Source organism: Coregonus lavaretus (assembly GCF_964263955.1).
Source record: "Coregonus lavaretus genome assembly, chromosome: 12".
NCBI lineage: Eukaryota > Metazoa > Chordata > Actinopteri > Salmoniformes > Salmonidae > Coregonus > Coregonus lavaretus.
The window spans coordinates 27,243,254-27,259,132 of NC_139999.1; the positions used below are offsets into that span (position 1 = coordinate 27,243,254).

General features: G+C 41.6%; 2 protein-coding genes across 2 annotated transcripts in view; both read right to left on the reverse strand.

Moving 5' to 3' along the window:
- Positions 1-1,469, reverse strand: part of LOC311137819 (chromodomain-helicase-DNA-binding protein 5-like) — a gene marked incomplete at both ends in the record, with an annotated part of 43,463 nt that extends 41,994 nt beyond the window's left edge. Inside the window, 2 exons of the mRNA XM_084172417.1 lie at positions 1,125-1,212; positions 1,422-1,469. Coding sequence (XP_084028543.1) covers positions 1,125-1,212; positions 1,422-1,469 — 136 coding nt within the window. The remainder of the gene's footprint in view (positions 1-1,124; positions 1,213-1,421) is intronic.
- Positions 1,470-2,995: 1,526 nt separating this feature from the next.
- Positions 2,996-13,249, reverse strand: LOC311138403 (large ribosomal subunit protein eL22). Its single transcript, XM_084173073.1, has 4 exons — positions 13,194-13,249; positions 10,606-10,722; positions 6,570-6,694; positions 2,996-3,190 (listed from the first exon to the last, which is right to left on the reverse strand). The coding sequence occupies exons 1-4, from the start codon at positions 13,203-13,205 to the stop codon at positions 3,046-3,048; spliced, it is 399 nt and encodes a 132-aa protein (XP_084029199.1). The 5' UTR covers positions 13,206-13,249; the 3' UTR covers positions 2,996-3,045.
- Positions 13,250-15,879: the final 2,630 nt, after the last annotated feature.

Below are 15,879 nucleotides of genomic sequence, written 5' to 3' on the forward strand. Positions count from 1 at the left end.
TCCAGGTGTGGAAAGCTCAGAGACTTCCCAGAAAGACTCAAAACTGTAATCGCTGCAAAAGGTGCTTCTACAAAGTGTTGACTCAGGGGTGTGAATAATTATGTAAATTATATATTTCTGTATTTAATTTTAAATAATTAGCAAACACATGTTTTCACTTTGTCATTATGGGGCATTGTGTGTAGAAGGGTGAGAATAAATATATATTTAATCCACTTTGAATGCAGGCTGTAACACAACAAAACGTGGAATAAATCATGGGGTATGAATACTTTCTGAAGGCACTGTTAGGGATTATTGGAGTCAATTCGCAGTTTACAAATTATTTACAACTATGTTCCGGTCCCCCGACCATCCTTTCAAGGAAAAATCTGCCCATGGCTGAATGTAATTTGGGACCCCTGCTCTGAACCATTGTTTTCCTGTTACACGTGGCTTCAGAGACACAGACCAGCACCTCCGCGGCCACTGCTGACTTTGGACAAGAGCCTCAAAACAATTGGGACACAGCTGCACAATTTAGATAATGGTGCAGTAGCACCTGGGTGAGATGGGACGTATATTGACATTAATTTAGAGATAACGAATACCTTTTTTTCAGCTGTCACAGCATGTGATCGATCGGTGCAACTTCTGACCTCATACAGAAACAATACAAAACATTATATGGTAAGAGTATAAAACGGTGCACCCTCAAAACAGCACCAACAAAATTGTGCATGTGCCCAATTCTAATAACAAAAATCTAGTAGGCTATCTATGTTGATCGCAGTCAAAGTAAAATGGAGTTCGGGTGGTTTTCATATTTTTTTCACAAGAATGCACTGATGCCTGCGGTTGTCCTTTTCTCGGACCGGGTCATTTCAGTAGGTTACCACAGATGGCGGCTTTTCATTCGGCCATATCATATTTGAAGATGAAACAGTGGTGACAAGTGCAAACCTATGCCCCTGAGGAAAACGGGTAGTACTAAAATAATAAATTGGAATGCTTACTGCACCCCACCCCTCCTCTTTCCTCCTAGAACGTAGGGCAAGCCCTTTCCCCCACATTCAACTAGGCGTATAGCAGCGCAAAATATCTTCAGGGCAGAAACTCCCCCTCCCCTTACTTCATTCCCTCACCTGGTATCTCGTCTTCAAAATCCATGTCGTCTTGTCCCTCGTCTTCATAGCTTAACGACCCAGGCATCTTTATCGCATACCAAAAACCCTCTCTGAAAGTTAACCCTGAAAATGCCACTGTTCACCTCTTCGTGCCTCCCGGAAAATAATTGTATGTGTCTTGTGTGAATACAATTTATTTCTATATTTTGAAGAAAGATGGCTTCCCTCTTTTTGTATGGGAAAATCTGTTTCCTTTTCAACTCTTCTCTATCCAAGTCCTCCAGTCTGAAAATAAGAAAGACAAAAATGGAACACATGCCCAAATTGTGACGTCTGGTCTGTTGCCATGACAATCCATCCCATAATTTTCACCATAACTAGTTAGGCATGCTCCTCTAGTTACCACTTTTACTAGTCGTGAGCAGTGCTGCAAGTAGTAATGCCACTGTGTGCACCGCCAGCCTGTCGCTTTGCCCATTTTCCCAAGCAAACCCGTAGAAATTGAGGTTACACCAAGGTATGGGGGGTGGGGGGATTCAATCCCCACTTTGCATTTCGTTTCAAATAGATTTGATGCAACGTAATGTATCCAGTAAGACAATCGATCTAAATCAAACTGGGTTTGAATAACCGCCAACATTGTCGTTTAACGAAATGTAGGCTATTATAACAATGACAACAGTCCTCTCCCTGCCAATATGATATCGGTTTTAGGTAGCGGTCATTTTGTCTATATTGTAACTTGATTGATGTAGGCTACGTGTGCAGAAGTGCGAATATTACAAAGTAACCAATCAGCTAGCCTACATTAAAGAGAGAGGGCGTTCGTTCGTGACATTATTGTAGCCTACAGTAGACTTGGTTGAATTGGCAATTTCAAGTATAGTAGGCCATTTCCTTTCGGTTTTAGAAAGTATTTAGCAAAGGCTTGTATTCAACAAACTTCCTTTCACTGACAAGAAATCCCATTTATTGGCAAGTGCGCAGCCTGTGCAAAGTCGCTTGCTTGAATAGTTGTCAAGGTTACCACCGCCGGAACAAGACGCTCTTGCGATCATCCCACAGAGTTTCTAAACCCAGAGGCCCAACATCGCGAGACTTCCGGGAAAGCTTGTACAGCACTCGGCAGACCAGAGTTTGATAAATCAATGAGTGTAGTGACACATTCTTCCTTAGTTAATTTTCTCGAAATCTAAAAGTCACATCGATTCGACCCAATGTCTTAAGTACCTTAACATGTTATTACTCCAACCTCGTGAAAGTGACTATCTGATACGTTTTCATTTTCTAAGGAGTGACTGACGGGCTACACATGCGCAGTTCGTCGCGAAAGACAGTTCGACCCGATTACGTGTTTGTGCGCATGAGTTAAGCCAGCCAACGTCGCCTGCAAGCGTGATCGGGGATTTCTATTGGAGAAGCAGCTTCTACATCATTTTATTTAAACCATCTTTGCCCATACACTCTATGGATGGACCACATAAAACGAAGGAAACGTCATTTTTAGAAGCCGTCATTTATCTAAAAGCAGATTCGAGAAGTCATTGCACCTAACACTTACTACACTACTATTTTGAAGCATTAATTGATAAAGAGACATTATTATTTTTTATGTATAAACTTATCACACTATTGAACACATAACTAAAACCGAATGCAATCAACTGTCAGTTTCAATGTTGAGTGTTGTCAAAGTAGAAAGGCCTTTGTAACAAATAGTTTCTTGCTTGCAATATTTCGCAGGTCAACTGCATGTAAGCACAGAGCACAAATATATTTGCATTATAAAGAATATGGGTTCTCAAGTCTAACCAGCTCATTGCAAGAGTATGTACAATTATTTTCAAAAATGCAGGTTTAGTACCAAATCAGCAAATAAAACCATGTGAGAAGCTTTTGTTCTTTTGAAATTTTATTGACAAAAGACAGTGGCATGGATTTAATCTTCGTCCTCCTCCTCCTCCTCATCCTGGTTGATCTGGAAGTAGCGCAGTTCGTAACTCTCCTTGGTGTTGGCCACCACACGCAGCCAGTCCCTCAGGTTGTTCTTCTTCAGGTACTTCTTGGTCAGATATTTCAAATACCTGTCAGAAAGGAGAGGAAAGACCAGCAGTGTCAGCAACGTAAACCCCATTGAAGATTACATTGTGACAAAGGTGTACTGTAAATTTGTTCGATTTACATTTTGAGAACTTATCATGCGAGGCCTGGGGTTTATTCAGGAGGGTGCAACATTACAGTTCAATTAGATAAACAGACAAAATGACTTGCAGAACATTGAATCAACTCCATGTTTAACTTTTCTATCTACAATTTCCTAAACAATTTGCACCCCCATCAGGGTTCACATACAGCAGGGCTTGGCACCCCCATAACAAATCATGGCTCTCTCTTCACAATTGAAATATCAATGTGAGCCCCCCCGACAATTGTCAAAGATGGACGTCGGGCACCCCAAAAACACTTCGGGGCTAGCCAAGAGTCAACGTATAATTTGAACCCTGACCCCCATTAAATCAAGATGTACAAGTCACCTTGCATTAATGCTAGCCACAAAAGGCATTCACGTCTCACAACTGTAAATAATCTGGGCCCGAGCTGACCAACAAACAATCTGTTAGTCCAAAGTACTGAACCTATCCATATCAGAGACACTATACATACAGGGATGTATGTAGAGCAGGGATGGGCAACTGGCGGCCCGTGGATCAATTTCCAAAAACGAAATATATATTTAGAAACTCAGTCAATTTACTGTTGAGTTAGAATAGTAGAATACATAAGCTGCAATTTTGAAATGTTGTTGTACATTAGCGGTTTCTCCTGTTATGTCAGTCACTGAGTTTGGTTATATGCACACAATAATACGATTGTGAATACATTAATATAATAGTTCCGATTTAAACCTTGCTTTGCAAGATGAACGATTTCCCTAATAATCATGTTTACATGGACACATCTGAAATTGGGCTACCTGATGGGACTTTGATAAATGCAGAAAATTGCCAATCAAAATAAAAAGGTTCTACCACAGCGACCATCTTATTTTTGTGAAGCATATTTGATTCTGAGTTTGGACATAAGTTTCTATATGAAAACTATTTATATGATGCATACTTTCAGTTGTTCCGAACTCACTTCACTCCCGCAAAAGAAAGAAGCTTGCGCTGCTCATGCTAGCACATGCGCAGTTCAAATACACCGCTATAACTGATTAAGGCGTTCACATGTCCTAATAATTTGAAAGATTGCTCAGAAAACCAGGTGTTTTTTCACCGGCGTATGCTTACTTTGATTATGAGTAAGGTGTTTACATGACTATTGCCATAACCAGCTTAATTTTGAATTATTTGTGTGTATGTAAATGTACTCACTGACAGTCACTCAATTAGCCCATGTCAGCTAACATTTTTTAGATTGGTAAAGTAGTCTAGTCAGCTATCTAAACTCGTAGCAATCATGGTCGAATTACCGACCGGGGGGCACCCATTGCATTTGTTAGTCACTCGCACTCATATCATATTAAAAACTGCAAACATTTCTCTCCATCCCATGGCAAAATGTGTAGAATTGCAGCAAACTTGCTTTAAAACTGCCAAATGTTCTCTACACCCCATGGCAACATTTTTGGAATTGCAGGAAATTAACTCTAAAACGTGCTGGGCCACAACAAAATTTCACTTGGGCCCCCAAAAGGCTAGGGCCAGCTCTGACTGCATGGGTGGGTATGGATGTGGGTACGCAGACCCATGAGCCACTGCAGCCCCTCATGATGATGATGTTCAGATTTTGTGGCCCCCACCCCCATTAAAGTTGCCCATCCCAGATGTAGAGGGTACTGATGTAAAAAGGCTTGTTTTAAAGAGCCCGGTTTGCTTCCCTGCCTGTACTGCAACCATCTTTATTATAAGATCCCTACAGCGGGATCTGCTCCTACAATTGTGCTTATTTTCTTCTTTTTAGGCTCAAAAGAAGCATGACATCCGGGGACATGCCACTGGCCACTTTATATTCCACTGTGTAATGCATTTGTTTATTTTGGACGCATCACAATGCTTTTGGTAAAACCTCAATGATGAAACAATAGAATTAGATATTAGAACTAGTCATTTTAAAGGATCTGTGGTTTTGTGTATGTGATCCTCTGTCTTTTTTCCCCCCAGTTTCTACTTATCGTTATTAGAAAGAATACATAAAAAAAGGAAATCTGCAAAAAAGTAAGGATAATAATGACTCAAATAACCGCTAGGCCTAAAATATAGGATCTGAAACATAAGTCAACCCACACTGGAGGGGGAAATTTGATTCAAAACAAGTGCCATGATTTGTTGTTGAGAATATTAGCAGCATATTCAGACACCAAAAGCATTTGGAACGTGGACTGCGGTGAGAGGATACAGAGGTTTGCCTCATATGGGGACGGTTTCAGATTATTACTGAGGTGTGGTGGTCTTACTGGCGCTTTTAGAGTCGCCTAAGCATCACCCAGGTGGGTGCTACACTTCAGTTGTGGACGATTGACCCTACCAAAGGAGGAGGAGCTGTGAACGTAGGCGACGACCAGGTGCCCAATGAAGAGCTCCGGGGCCTGTCAGATGTTTCTACCACCCTGCCTGGCTGTACCATCAATGCTCCCTCCGCTCAAGATACCTTTCCGAACTGCCTATCATCTGAGGATGTGGAAGACCATTGCCCAAGTACTGCCAGATCCCCAAATTTGTTTTTAAAGCAACTTTGAGATTGTTCTTGTAATGAAAAGCACGATATAAAATAAATCCATTATTATTAGTATAAATGTCAAATTATTTACCAGGTGGGGGAGGGGGGGGGGGTTGCTAGTGTTCTATAATTTCCTGCCATATAGGCCTAAATATAGCTTCAGAAGGTACTTAAGAATCAATGAATGTCTGAGGATACATGGTGACAACATTTTTTTTTAAACGACAGATGAAAATCATGTTCACTGCTGGAGACATTGATCAGATCACAGCATCAATAAAGCTGACTGAAGTCCAAAAATAACATGCGTTCTATCCATGTCTCTTAACTTTTTCTATTCATGTACATCTCAGTCCCCCTAATAATAGTATTTTATGAGCCTCAGACCTTATTTCAAACACTTCACTTTAAGAGTGCTTCAAATAATGAATGATACATGGATTTGCCCCAGACTGTCCATCAGGCAAAACAACTAAAACAATAAAGGCCTAACATCGATTACAAAACAGTGCCAAGAGGCTTAACAAGAAGCAACATGGCAAACACATCACACAACTTAGAGCAAAAGACAGATCCACCTTCCTAATTGAACAGGTGAAAATGCAATACCCCTTACATGCATAACTGTGGAGACAAACCAAGTCCCACCATCAGACAACACAAAATGGCAAATTATGTTGCTCGGCACATCACATTGCAAGCTGGGCAATTCATAAGCTAAATCAAGATTTGATTCAAACATACCTTTTGGAGAAGGGCACCTCAGAATTCACAGCGATTTTGCTCTTGCTCCTCTCAATGGACACCACACCACCACCCAGGTTCCCAGCTTTACCGTTGACCTTGATGCGCTCCTGCAGGAATTGCTCCTAACCAACAAGACCAAAGCTGTAATGAATGCTACATCCTGCTGCAAATATTCCGTCAATATAAATGTACATGTTAAACATTTAGTAGACGCTCTAATAAAAAGGAATTTACAGTTAATGCCTTTAACTTAAGGTAGTTAGGTACGACAACCACATATCAGTCATAGTATCTAAAAGTTCCTCAAAGCAGCTATCAGCAAAATCAATGCTAGTAAGAAAAGACAAGTGTCATTGCAACTTTCAGGATACGACTTCATTTACTAATTCCCTTTTTTCTGAATTAGGGTTGAGCGATTAACCGAAATGTGTTATTTTTCTGTCTTTAAACAACTAATTGACTGACGTCGGTTCAATTATTTGAATTCCACTTTGTTAGTTTTTTTCTGTGAGCTCGATGCGCAGTTTCTGTAGAGATAAATCAGATGAAGCCTGAACAGTGCAACTGTAGTAGGCAAATATTCTACATAGTTTAGTGTAGAAAACGTGGTAATTAACTACAATAACCATAATCCATTGTGTGCCCGCTTAAACTTGTCTGGTCTGTGCGAAGCAGACAGCGAAGAGTGAACACAGATCGAGAGGGATAGAAAGCAGTTACTTCGCGAGCGTGAACATACATGTAGTCCCCTGTAGCTCAGTTGGTAGAGCATGGGTTCGTTTCCCATGGGGGGCCAGTATGAAAATGTATGCACTCACTAACAGTAAGTCACGTCTGCTAAATGACTAAAATGTAAATGATCTAAGTGATTGATAGTTGGTATTCAGCACTCATAAAAGTATGCCTTATTTACTATATAGAACTACTAATGCACGCATGACTAAGTCGCTTTGGATAAAAGCATCTGCTAAATGGCATATTAATTAATTACTAAAATAGTGATTTTGTCAGACAGCATAGGCAGGAGCACTATAGAGATGAGATAACTTGGAATTAAATAAAGTCATAATATAATTTAATTAAAGTGAATAAATAATTGAAAATAAATCAGCCAAGACATCAGAAAAAAAATTGTAGACCTCCACAAGTCTGGTTCATTCTTGTGAGCAATTTCCAAACGACTGAATGTACCATCTTCATCTGTACAAACAATAGTACGCAAGTATAAACAACATGGGACCACGCAGCTGTCATACCGCTCAGGAAGGAGACGTGTTCTGTCTCCTAGAGATGAACGCACTTTGGTGCGAAAAGTGCAAATCAATCCCAGAACAACAGCAAAGGACCTTGTGAAGATGCTGGAGGAAACAGGTACAAAAGTATTTATATCCACAGTAAAACGAGTCCTAAATCGACATAACCTGAAAGGCCGCTCAGCAAGGAAGAAGCCACTGCTCCAAAACCCCAATAAAAAAACCAGACTACGGTTTGCAACTGCACATGGGGCCAAAGATCGTACTTTTTGGAGAAATGTCCTCTGGTCTGATGAAACAAAAATAGAACTGTTTGGCCATAATGATCATTATGTTTGGAGGAAAAAGGGGGCGGCTTGCAAGCCGAAGAACACCATCCCAACCGTGAAGCACGGGGGTGGCAGCATCATGCTGTGGGGGTGCTTTGCTGCAGGAGGGACTGGTTCACTTCACAAAATAGATGGCATCATGAGGAAGGAAAATGATGTGGATATATTGAAGCAACATCTCAAGACATCAGTCAGGAAGTTAAAGCTTGGTCGCAAATGGGTCTTCCAAATGGACAATGACCCCAAGCATACTTCCAAAGTTGTGGCAAAATGGCTTAAGGACAACAAAGTCAAGGTATTGGAGTGGCCATCACAAAGACCTGACCTCAATCCTATAGAACATTTGTGGGCAGAACTGAAAAAGCGTGTGCGAGCAAGGAGGCCTACAAACCTGACTCAGTTACACCAGCTCTGTCAGGAGGAATGGGCCAAAATTCACCCAACTTATTGTGGGAAGCTTGTGGAATGCTACCCGAAACGTTTGACCCAAGTTAAACAATTTAAAGGCAATGCTACCAAATACTAATTGAGCGTATGTAAACTTCTGACCCACTGGGAATGTGATGAAATAAATAAAAGCTGAAATAAATCATTCTCTCTATTATTCTGACATTTCACATTCTGAAAATAAAGTGGTGATCCTAACGGACCTAAGACAGGGAATTTGTACTAGGATTAAATGTCAGGAATTGTGAAAAACTAAGTTTAAATGTATTTGGCTAAGGTGTATGTAAACTTCCGACTTCAACTGTACATTGAAATAGGTAATATGGCCCTTCTCTATAAAGTAGGACATATTTAATAGGATATTGAAGTAATAAAAAAATAATTACGAATAAAACAATCGATAGTTAAATATCGCAATAGTATTTTGGCCAATATTATTAGGGTGTTAGGTTGACGCGACAAACAATGGCCGCTATGCGAGAATTCTACCCCAAATAACAGTAAACAAATCTGTTTTCAATAAATGTCAATAATGTGGTCGTCAAAATACATAAATCATTTGAAAACATTAATGTGGCAGTTGTTACCCATGTCTAATAATCCCAATACTGTGCATTACATTTACACAATATGAGCCTAAATGTAAAGCAAGTGCCGTGCTAAGAACGTTCAGATCTGTGGGACAGCCCTTTTTGTGAAACCTGCTAAATCTGTTTTCATATTTGCTCTTTGCAATGAGTATTCCTCAACATATCACAGTAATATCAATGTAACATTGTCTTTCCAAGAAGTATGGGAAAGTCCTGAAGGTGTTTCAGTCATCTGACACCTTTTGACGGAAATATAAAGTAATATGTTTTTAATCACTACTGTCATTCAAATGTTTTCAGAGACAAAAATGATGTATGGGTTGTCGGGGATTGGTCCAAATTCATGTTTCACAACCCCCATTTCCACGACGAGTGCTAGCTTGCTAGCTGTGTGGTAGTGCCCCACACCGTTCGCTGAGGCTACAAGCCGGGCGAGATGCAGTGCTGTGCAGCATTAGCTGTATTGTGCTAGTGGCACATTTTGATTTTAAGGGTTTTATTCTTTCAAGTAAAGACGACCAGATTTCAGTGGCTACAGCCCTACAATCGATAAAAACATAGCTAAATACCAGTGAATTGGAAATGTGTCCCATCCATCTTTCTGTGCAGCTGGCTAGCAGGAAGCTCACTCAGTCTCTTCTGTGCCTAGGCTAATTACTTTCTGCAGAGTATCTCATCAACACCAAAAATAACATTACAATTAGGGCTGTGCCAGTCTTGGAATTTGAGGTTACGATAATTGGCCAGGCCAATGAACACAGTCACAGACATAACCGTTCGGGGTTGGTTCTTCAAAGAGAAGACGCCGTAATGAGAGAAATAATGTAGCCTAAGCTACTGAAAATAGGCCTTTTACAAGATTAAATCATGACAGGAGTGATTGATTCTTATTAAAGACCTGGAGTTCTGACAGGCTACTTTAGGAAACTTTCTGAATGGACATATAGGCCAATAGAGAGAATCAGCGAACTCACACGCACACCCCCGTAAAATCAGCGTTGATTAGTCTATAAATTAAGAAAATATTCTGTATGGTCCACTTAACATAACATTAGCGCATTATAGGCCTCAGAGCCAGAACAACCTTGACTGCTGTTGAATAATTAATGCTCATTAAACATCAGCTGTGCCTGTTCCAAAACTCCAGTATTGTTCTCCATCTTTTTAAAATAGGGAGCCAACATGTTTTCAGCAATTATTTCCATGAATGATCAAAACTCATTTTCTCATGATATATAGTGAGCAATATGTTTGGAACATCCCTCGCAATAATAGTATAGAATAGCAATACATATAGAATCGTAATAATATGGTATCTGCATTTAAGTATTGCGATAATATCATATCGTGAACTTCGCGGCAATTCCCAGCCCTAGGATATTGCATGTTATTTTCTCTAACATCTGCTACTTACAAAGTTGGCAGCATCCATGATGCCATCCTCCACTGGGTGAGTGCAGTCCAGGGTGAACTTCAGGACCTGCTTCTTCTTCTTGCCACCTGTTTTGGTCTTTTTGACGACCTGCTTCTTCTGTCAAGACATTGCAGAGGGGCTAACGTTATTCCAAACTACTTGATAAATACTGAAAGACGACACCAGGGGTGTATTCATTACGCCTTGCAACGGAAGCTGTTTACCGTTTAAGAACCAAATGGAACAGGGAGGGACCTACCCAAATTTGTCCAATAGAAACTCAGTTTGGAGTAAATGTTTTCTGGTGCAAAACGTTTTGCAACAGAATCGGCATTATGAACACACCCCAGATGGTTTCGTTCAAGTATCTAACATGCTAGCACAGTGTTTCTAAACCCAGAGGCGCAGCATTGCGAGACTTCCGGGAACATTTGAGAAACAGACCAAGCTGGGGTTTGAGAAGTCAATGAGAAAAGTGAAAAATGTATTCCTTTGTTAATTTGCTCGAAATCTAAAAGGCACAACCAGCCAATGTCTTAAGTAGTTGAACATGTTATTACACCAACCTCGTGAGTGACAAACTGACATTTTCATTCGTCAAAAAAAACGTTATATCGAAGGAGTGCCTTTGATTTGATGGCCTGCACATGCGTATTTTGGCGTGCGTGACGACCGTCAGACCCAACGACATGTTTCTGCGCATGAGCTTAGCTAGCCAACATCGCCATGACCTCGCCTACAAGTGTGATCTGGGATTTCTATTGAAGAAGCAGTTTCTGCCCATCTTCATACTGTACTGTCTTTGGTGCTAGGTTGTTTAAAACAGGAAGAAGCGAAGCGAGAGGGATAACTGGGCTCAAAATCTTTCTCCAGCAGGTTAAATTTTTCCCCGTACTGGTCCCGTGGGAATCAAACCCACCACACTGGTGTTGCAAGCGCCATGCTCTACCAACTGAGCCACATGGGTCTTATTTGCTATGTGCGGCTTATTTGATCAACTAGAAGTTTCATAATGCGTAAGTTGTTAGGAGTGTACTGATATAATTAGGCCACGTGATATCCCAGATCCTTTGAGGGGAAAAAACACTATATAGGAGTTGTGCCTGTTGTACACATGTACCTGCACTCTCATTGGCTAGAATGGTACCACCTGATCTTGCCTCCTGACTGCCTTCCATTTTTGAAAATAGTTATTTCCATTTTTATATAAGCCATTTGAGTATCTGGTCAATATAATGGATAATCTGTGTTTAAAACTAGCTAGCTTTTGGTTTCCCAAAAGCTTCTTAATGTTAAGTATGTCGTTAGAACCATTGAGCGCAATGGTTCTAGCGATGTACTTAAAGGCGTCCGCGCATGCTTCTCATCAGTTCATGGATATATTATGACAACATTTAACGTTTTTGTTCATTTTGGTGTTCCGCAAGTGTTATTTCAAGTGGTCGTGCATACCCCACATTTGAGGCAAGCCTAAGTTCGGAGCCAAAATACTGCACCAAACATCTTAGGGTGTGCTCACAAATTCACTCTGGAGTACCAGAGTGCGCTCTCGGCATTGGTAAATTCAGAGCATTGTCCAATTGTCATTGGTAAATTCAGAGCGTTTCGAGAGCGCACACTGGACGCTCTTGCCAAGGAGTAGGGTTGATCAGAGCGTTCTGACCTCACAATGGCAGTCAAGTACCCAAGCTAGCTGGCTAAAGTTGGCTAGTTACTTCAAGACACAAATGAGAGAACACCTCACTGACCATTTACCTGTCATAGTAGAGCTGGTTAGGCTGTTTATGTTATCTAGAGCTTTGGTGACTAACTGTGCTGCTGGCAACAATTTAAATCACGTATTTTCTCTCGACATTTACTGACACAGGTCATATTCAACGGGTGTTGCACATTCGTAAATTAATCAGTTATTCTGCGTTCTGGCACTCAAACGATAGTGCTCTGAAATCGGAATAACTTTAGATAGCCAGAGTGACTATACGAACGCATCCTTCGTTTAATTCAAACTACTTTGAGGAAGTGTATTTGACTACGGCGTCCAATATGGACAAAAGTACTATTGCCGCTTCTTTCTCGTTTTTCAAGCGATGGTCTTAAATTAAGGCAGTATGCGAGCACACTCGTCCGTTTTGCCTTTAGCCTTAGGATGCTTTTGGGAAACCGGGCCCAGGAAATATGATAAGCTAGCTCGTTAGCTTGACGTTTGTTAACTAGCGAGACTCGACTTTAGTATAACATTTTGGCAACATTTGTTTTATATACATTTTTAAAAGTGCCATTAATCGGATTTTAATTAGCACGACAACTTATATCTAGTGTATTGCCAGCTGGCTTGCCAATGGTTCACGTTTACAACTACACAGTTGCCGACTAGCTCGCTAACGCATTAACTAAATTGCTACAACGTGGTTCATTGGGTGCAGGCCCAACTGGTAAACAAAGCCATTTATTGGTACTCCTTTACTTATTTGGTCTCACGGAAACACAGTCCAATGTGGATTTATTACGTGCACATTAAGTACAATAAACGACAGACAATAAAACATCTTATAGTTAGCTATACAACATATTTCACCGTGAGTACTCACAATCGGAGCCATGTTGGCCAACGATTCTTGTCCAGAAAGGAAGAGGCGGTGTTTGTTGAAACCATATATCCGGTCTAGATAAATAGATGAAATCCAAGAATCGGGGATAGATTCAGCCAGGAGAGATTCTTTGACCCAGTTTGAGTGATATGTTTCTGAACTGATAAGAAAACAATGTATTCAATTATATCATTTTATTTATTTATTTTTACATATTTTTCTGATAAAGTATTATCTGGGCAAAACAGTTTTATCATCTTTCTACACTTCGGCTACAGACCAGCTGAAATCATCTACGAACCCCATTTTGAGGGTAGGACTATTCCACAATTATTATAGATTCAACAGGCATAGGTGGGCTACAGCAGAGCCATATACTTAGAGAGTTCTAAATACATGGCTCTGGGCTACAGGTATCCTCTAAATCCTTTTGAGTTGTTCAAAGGAAGATAGCTTTTCTCTACAATTGAGCCAAAAAGCCTGCCTTCATTTCAACATTTCTAAGACTGCAGAATAGGGGTTGGTGATGATACCCATTCTATCCTGATTTCCTTATTAATCAAGGGGAGATTATTAAATATTTAAGGTATTTTTCCCCCTGCTGACATGGCAACAATATCTGATTTCCCTTTTGTCATCTGTGACAGTATGGTTGCACCTTTGGCACCATTCCCAGTCCCCCACTCTGAGGGTCAATTCAGGTAGTCCGAGTCGCCATTTAATTAGCTATTTAGCAGTCTTGTTTAGAAGACTTATGGGTTGGGGGTAGAAGCTGTTCAGGGTCCTGTTGGCTTGCCGTGCGGTAGCAGAGAGAACAGTCTGTGGCTTGGGTGGCTGGAGTCTTTGACATTTTTTTGGGCCTTCCTCTGACACTGCCTGGAATAGACGTCCTGGATGGCAGGGAGCTCGGCCCCAGTGATGTACTGTGCTGTACGCACTACCCTCTGTAGCGGCTTGCGGTCGGATACCAAGCAGTTGCCATACCAAGCAGTGATGCAGCCAGTCAAGATGCTCTCGATGGTGCAGCTGTAGAACCTTTTGAGGATCTGAGGGCCCATGCCAAAGCTTTTCAGCCTCCTGTGGGGGAAAAGTGTTGTTGTGCCTTCTTCACGACTCTGTTGGTGTGTTTGGACCATGATAGATCCTTAGTGATGTGGACACCGAGGAACTTGAAGCTCTATACTCTCTCCCCTACAGCCCTGTCGAAGTTGCAGCAGCGCTGTGCTCAGCCCTCCATTTCCTGTAGTCCAAAATCAGCTCCTTTGTCTTACTGACATTGAGGGAGAGGTTGTTGTCCTGGCACCACACTGCTAGGTCCCTGACCTCTCATCGTAGTCAGTAGTCATTGTAGTTACAAGCATTTCGCTACACCCGCTATAACATCTGCTTAATATGTGTATATGACCAATAACATTTGATTTGATTTGATCAGGCCTAAAACCGTTGTGTCATCTGAAAACTTAATGATGGTGTTGGAGTTGTGCGCAACCACGCAGTCGTGGGTGAACAGGGAGCGCAGGAGGGGACTAAGCACGCACACCTGAGGGGCCCCCGTGTTGAGGGTCAGCATGGCGGATGTGTTGTTGCCTATCCTCACCACCTGGGCGTGGCCCGCCAGAAAGTCCAGGGTCCAGTTGCAGAGGGAGGTGTTCAGTTCCAGGGATCTTAGCTTAGTGATGAGCTTCAAGGGCACTATGGTGTTGAACGCTGAGCTGTAGTCAATGAACAGCATTCTCACACAGGTGTTCCTTTTGTCCAAATGGGAAAGGGCAGTTTGGAGTGCAATAGAGATTGCATCATCTGTGGATCTGTTGGGGCGGTAAGCAAATTGGAGTGGCTCCAAGGTGTCTGGGAAGATGTTGATGTGAGCCATGACCAGCCTTTCAAAGCATTTCATGGCTACAGATGTGAGTGCTACAGGCGATAGTCATTTAGATAGGTTACCTTGGCGATCTTGGGCACGGGGACTATAGTGGTCCGCTTGAAACATGTAGGTATTACAGACTGGGTCAGGGAGAGGTTGAAAATATCAGTGAAGACACTTGCCAGCTGGCCAGCGCATGCTCCGAGTACGCGTCCTGATAATCCGTCTGTAAATGATAACCTGTGAATGTTAACCTGTTTAAAGGTCATATTCACATTGGCTACGGAGAGCGTGATCACACAGTCGTCTGGAACAGCTGGTGCTCTCACGCATGGTTCAGTGTTGCTTGCCTCAAAGCAAGCGTAGAATGCATTTAGCTTGTCTGGTAGGCTTGTGTCACTAGGCGGCTCGTGGCTGGGTTTCCCTTTGTAATCCGTGATAGTTTGCAAGCCCTGCCACATCTGACGAGTATCAGAGCCGGTGTAGTAGGATTCGATCTTAGTTCTGTATTGACGCTTTGCCTGTTTGATGGTTCATCGGAGGGCGTAGTGGGATTTATTATAAGCGTCCGGGTTAATGTCCCGCTCCTTGAAAGCGGCAGCTCTAACATTCAGCTCAGTGCGGATGTTGCCTGTAATTCATAGTTTCTTCTTGTTGCTTGCTAGCTGCTGCAACCTGGACTCAAGGGTAGACGTCACATAGTAAATGTAAATCCAGAACACTCCAATTAGTATGGTAGGTATTCATTTGTGGATGTCCATCATCCATTTCGTATTATATGTTACGAATAGAGAGAGATAGTAATGGCGTCTCTTTGTAGGC

Excerpts from the sequence above, each read along its gene's own strand:
- LOC311138403 (XM_084173073.1), bottom strand. Across the intron at positions 6,695-10,605 it reads TCATGGATGCTGCCAACTTT|GAGCAATTCCTGCAGGAGCG; the intron begins GTAAGTAGCAGA and ends CTTGTTGGTTAG. Across the intron at positions 3,191-6,569 it reads GAGGTGCCCTTCTCCAAAAG|GTATTTGAAATATCTGACCA; the intron begins GTATGTTTGAAT and ends CCTTTCTGACAG.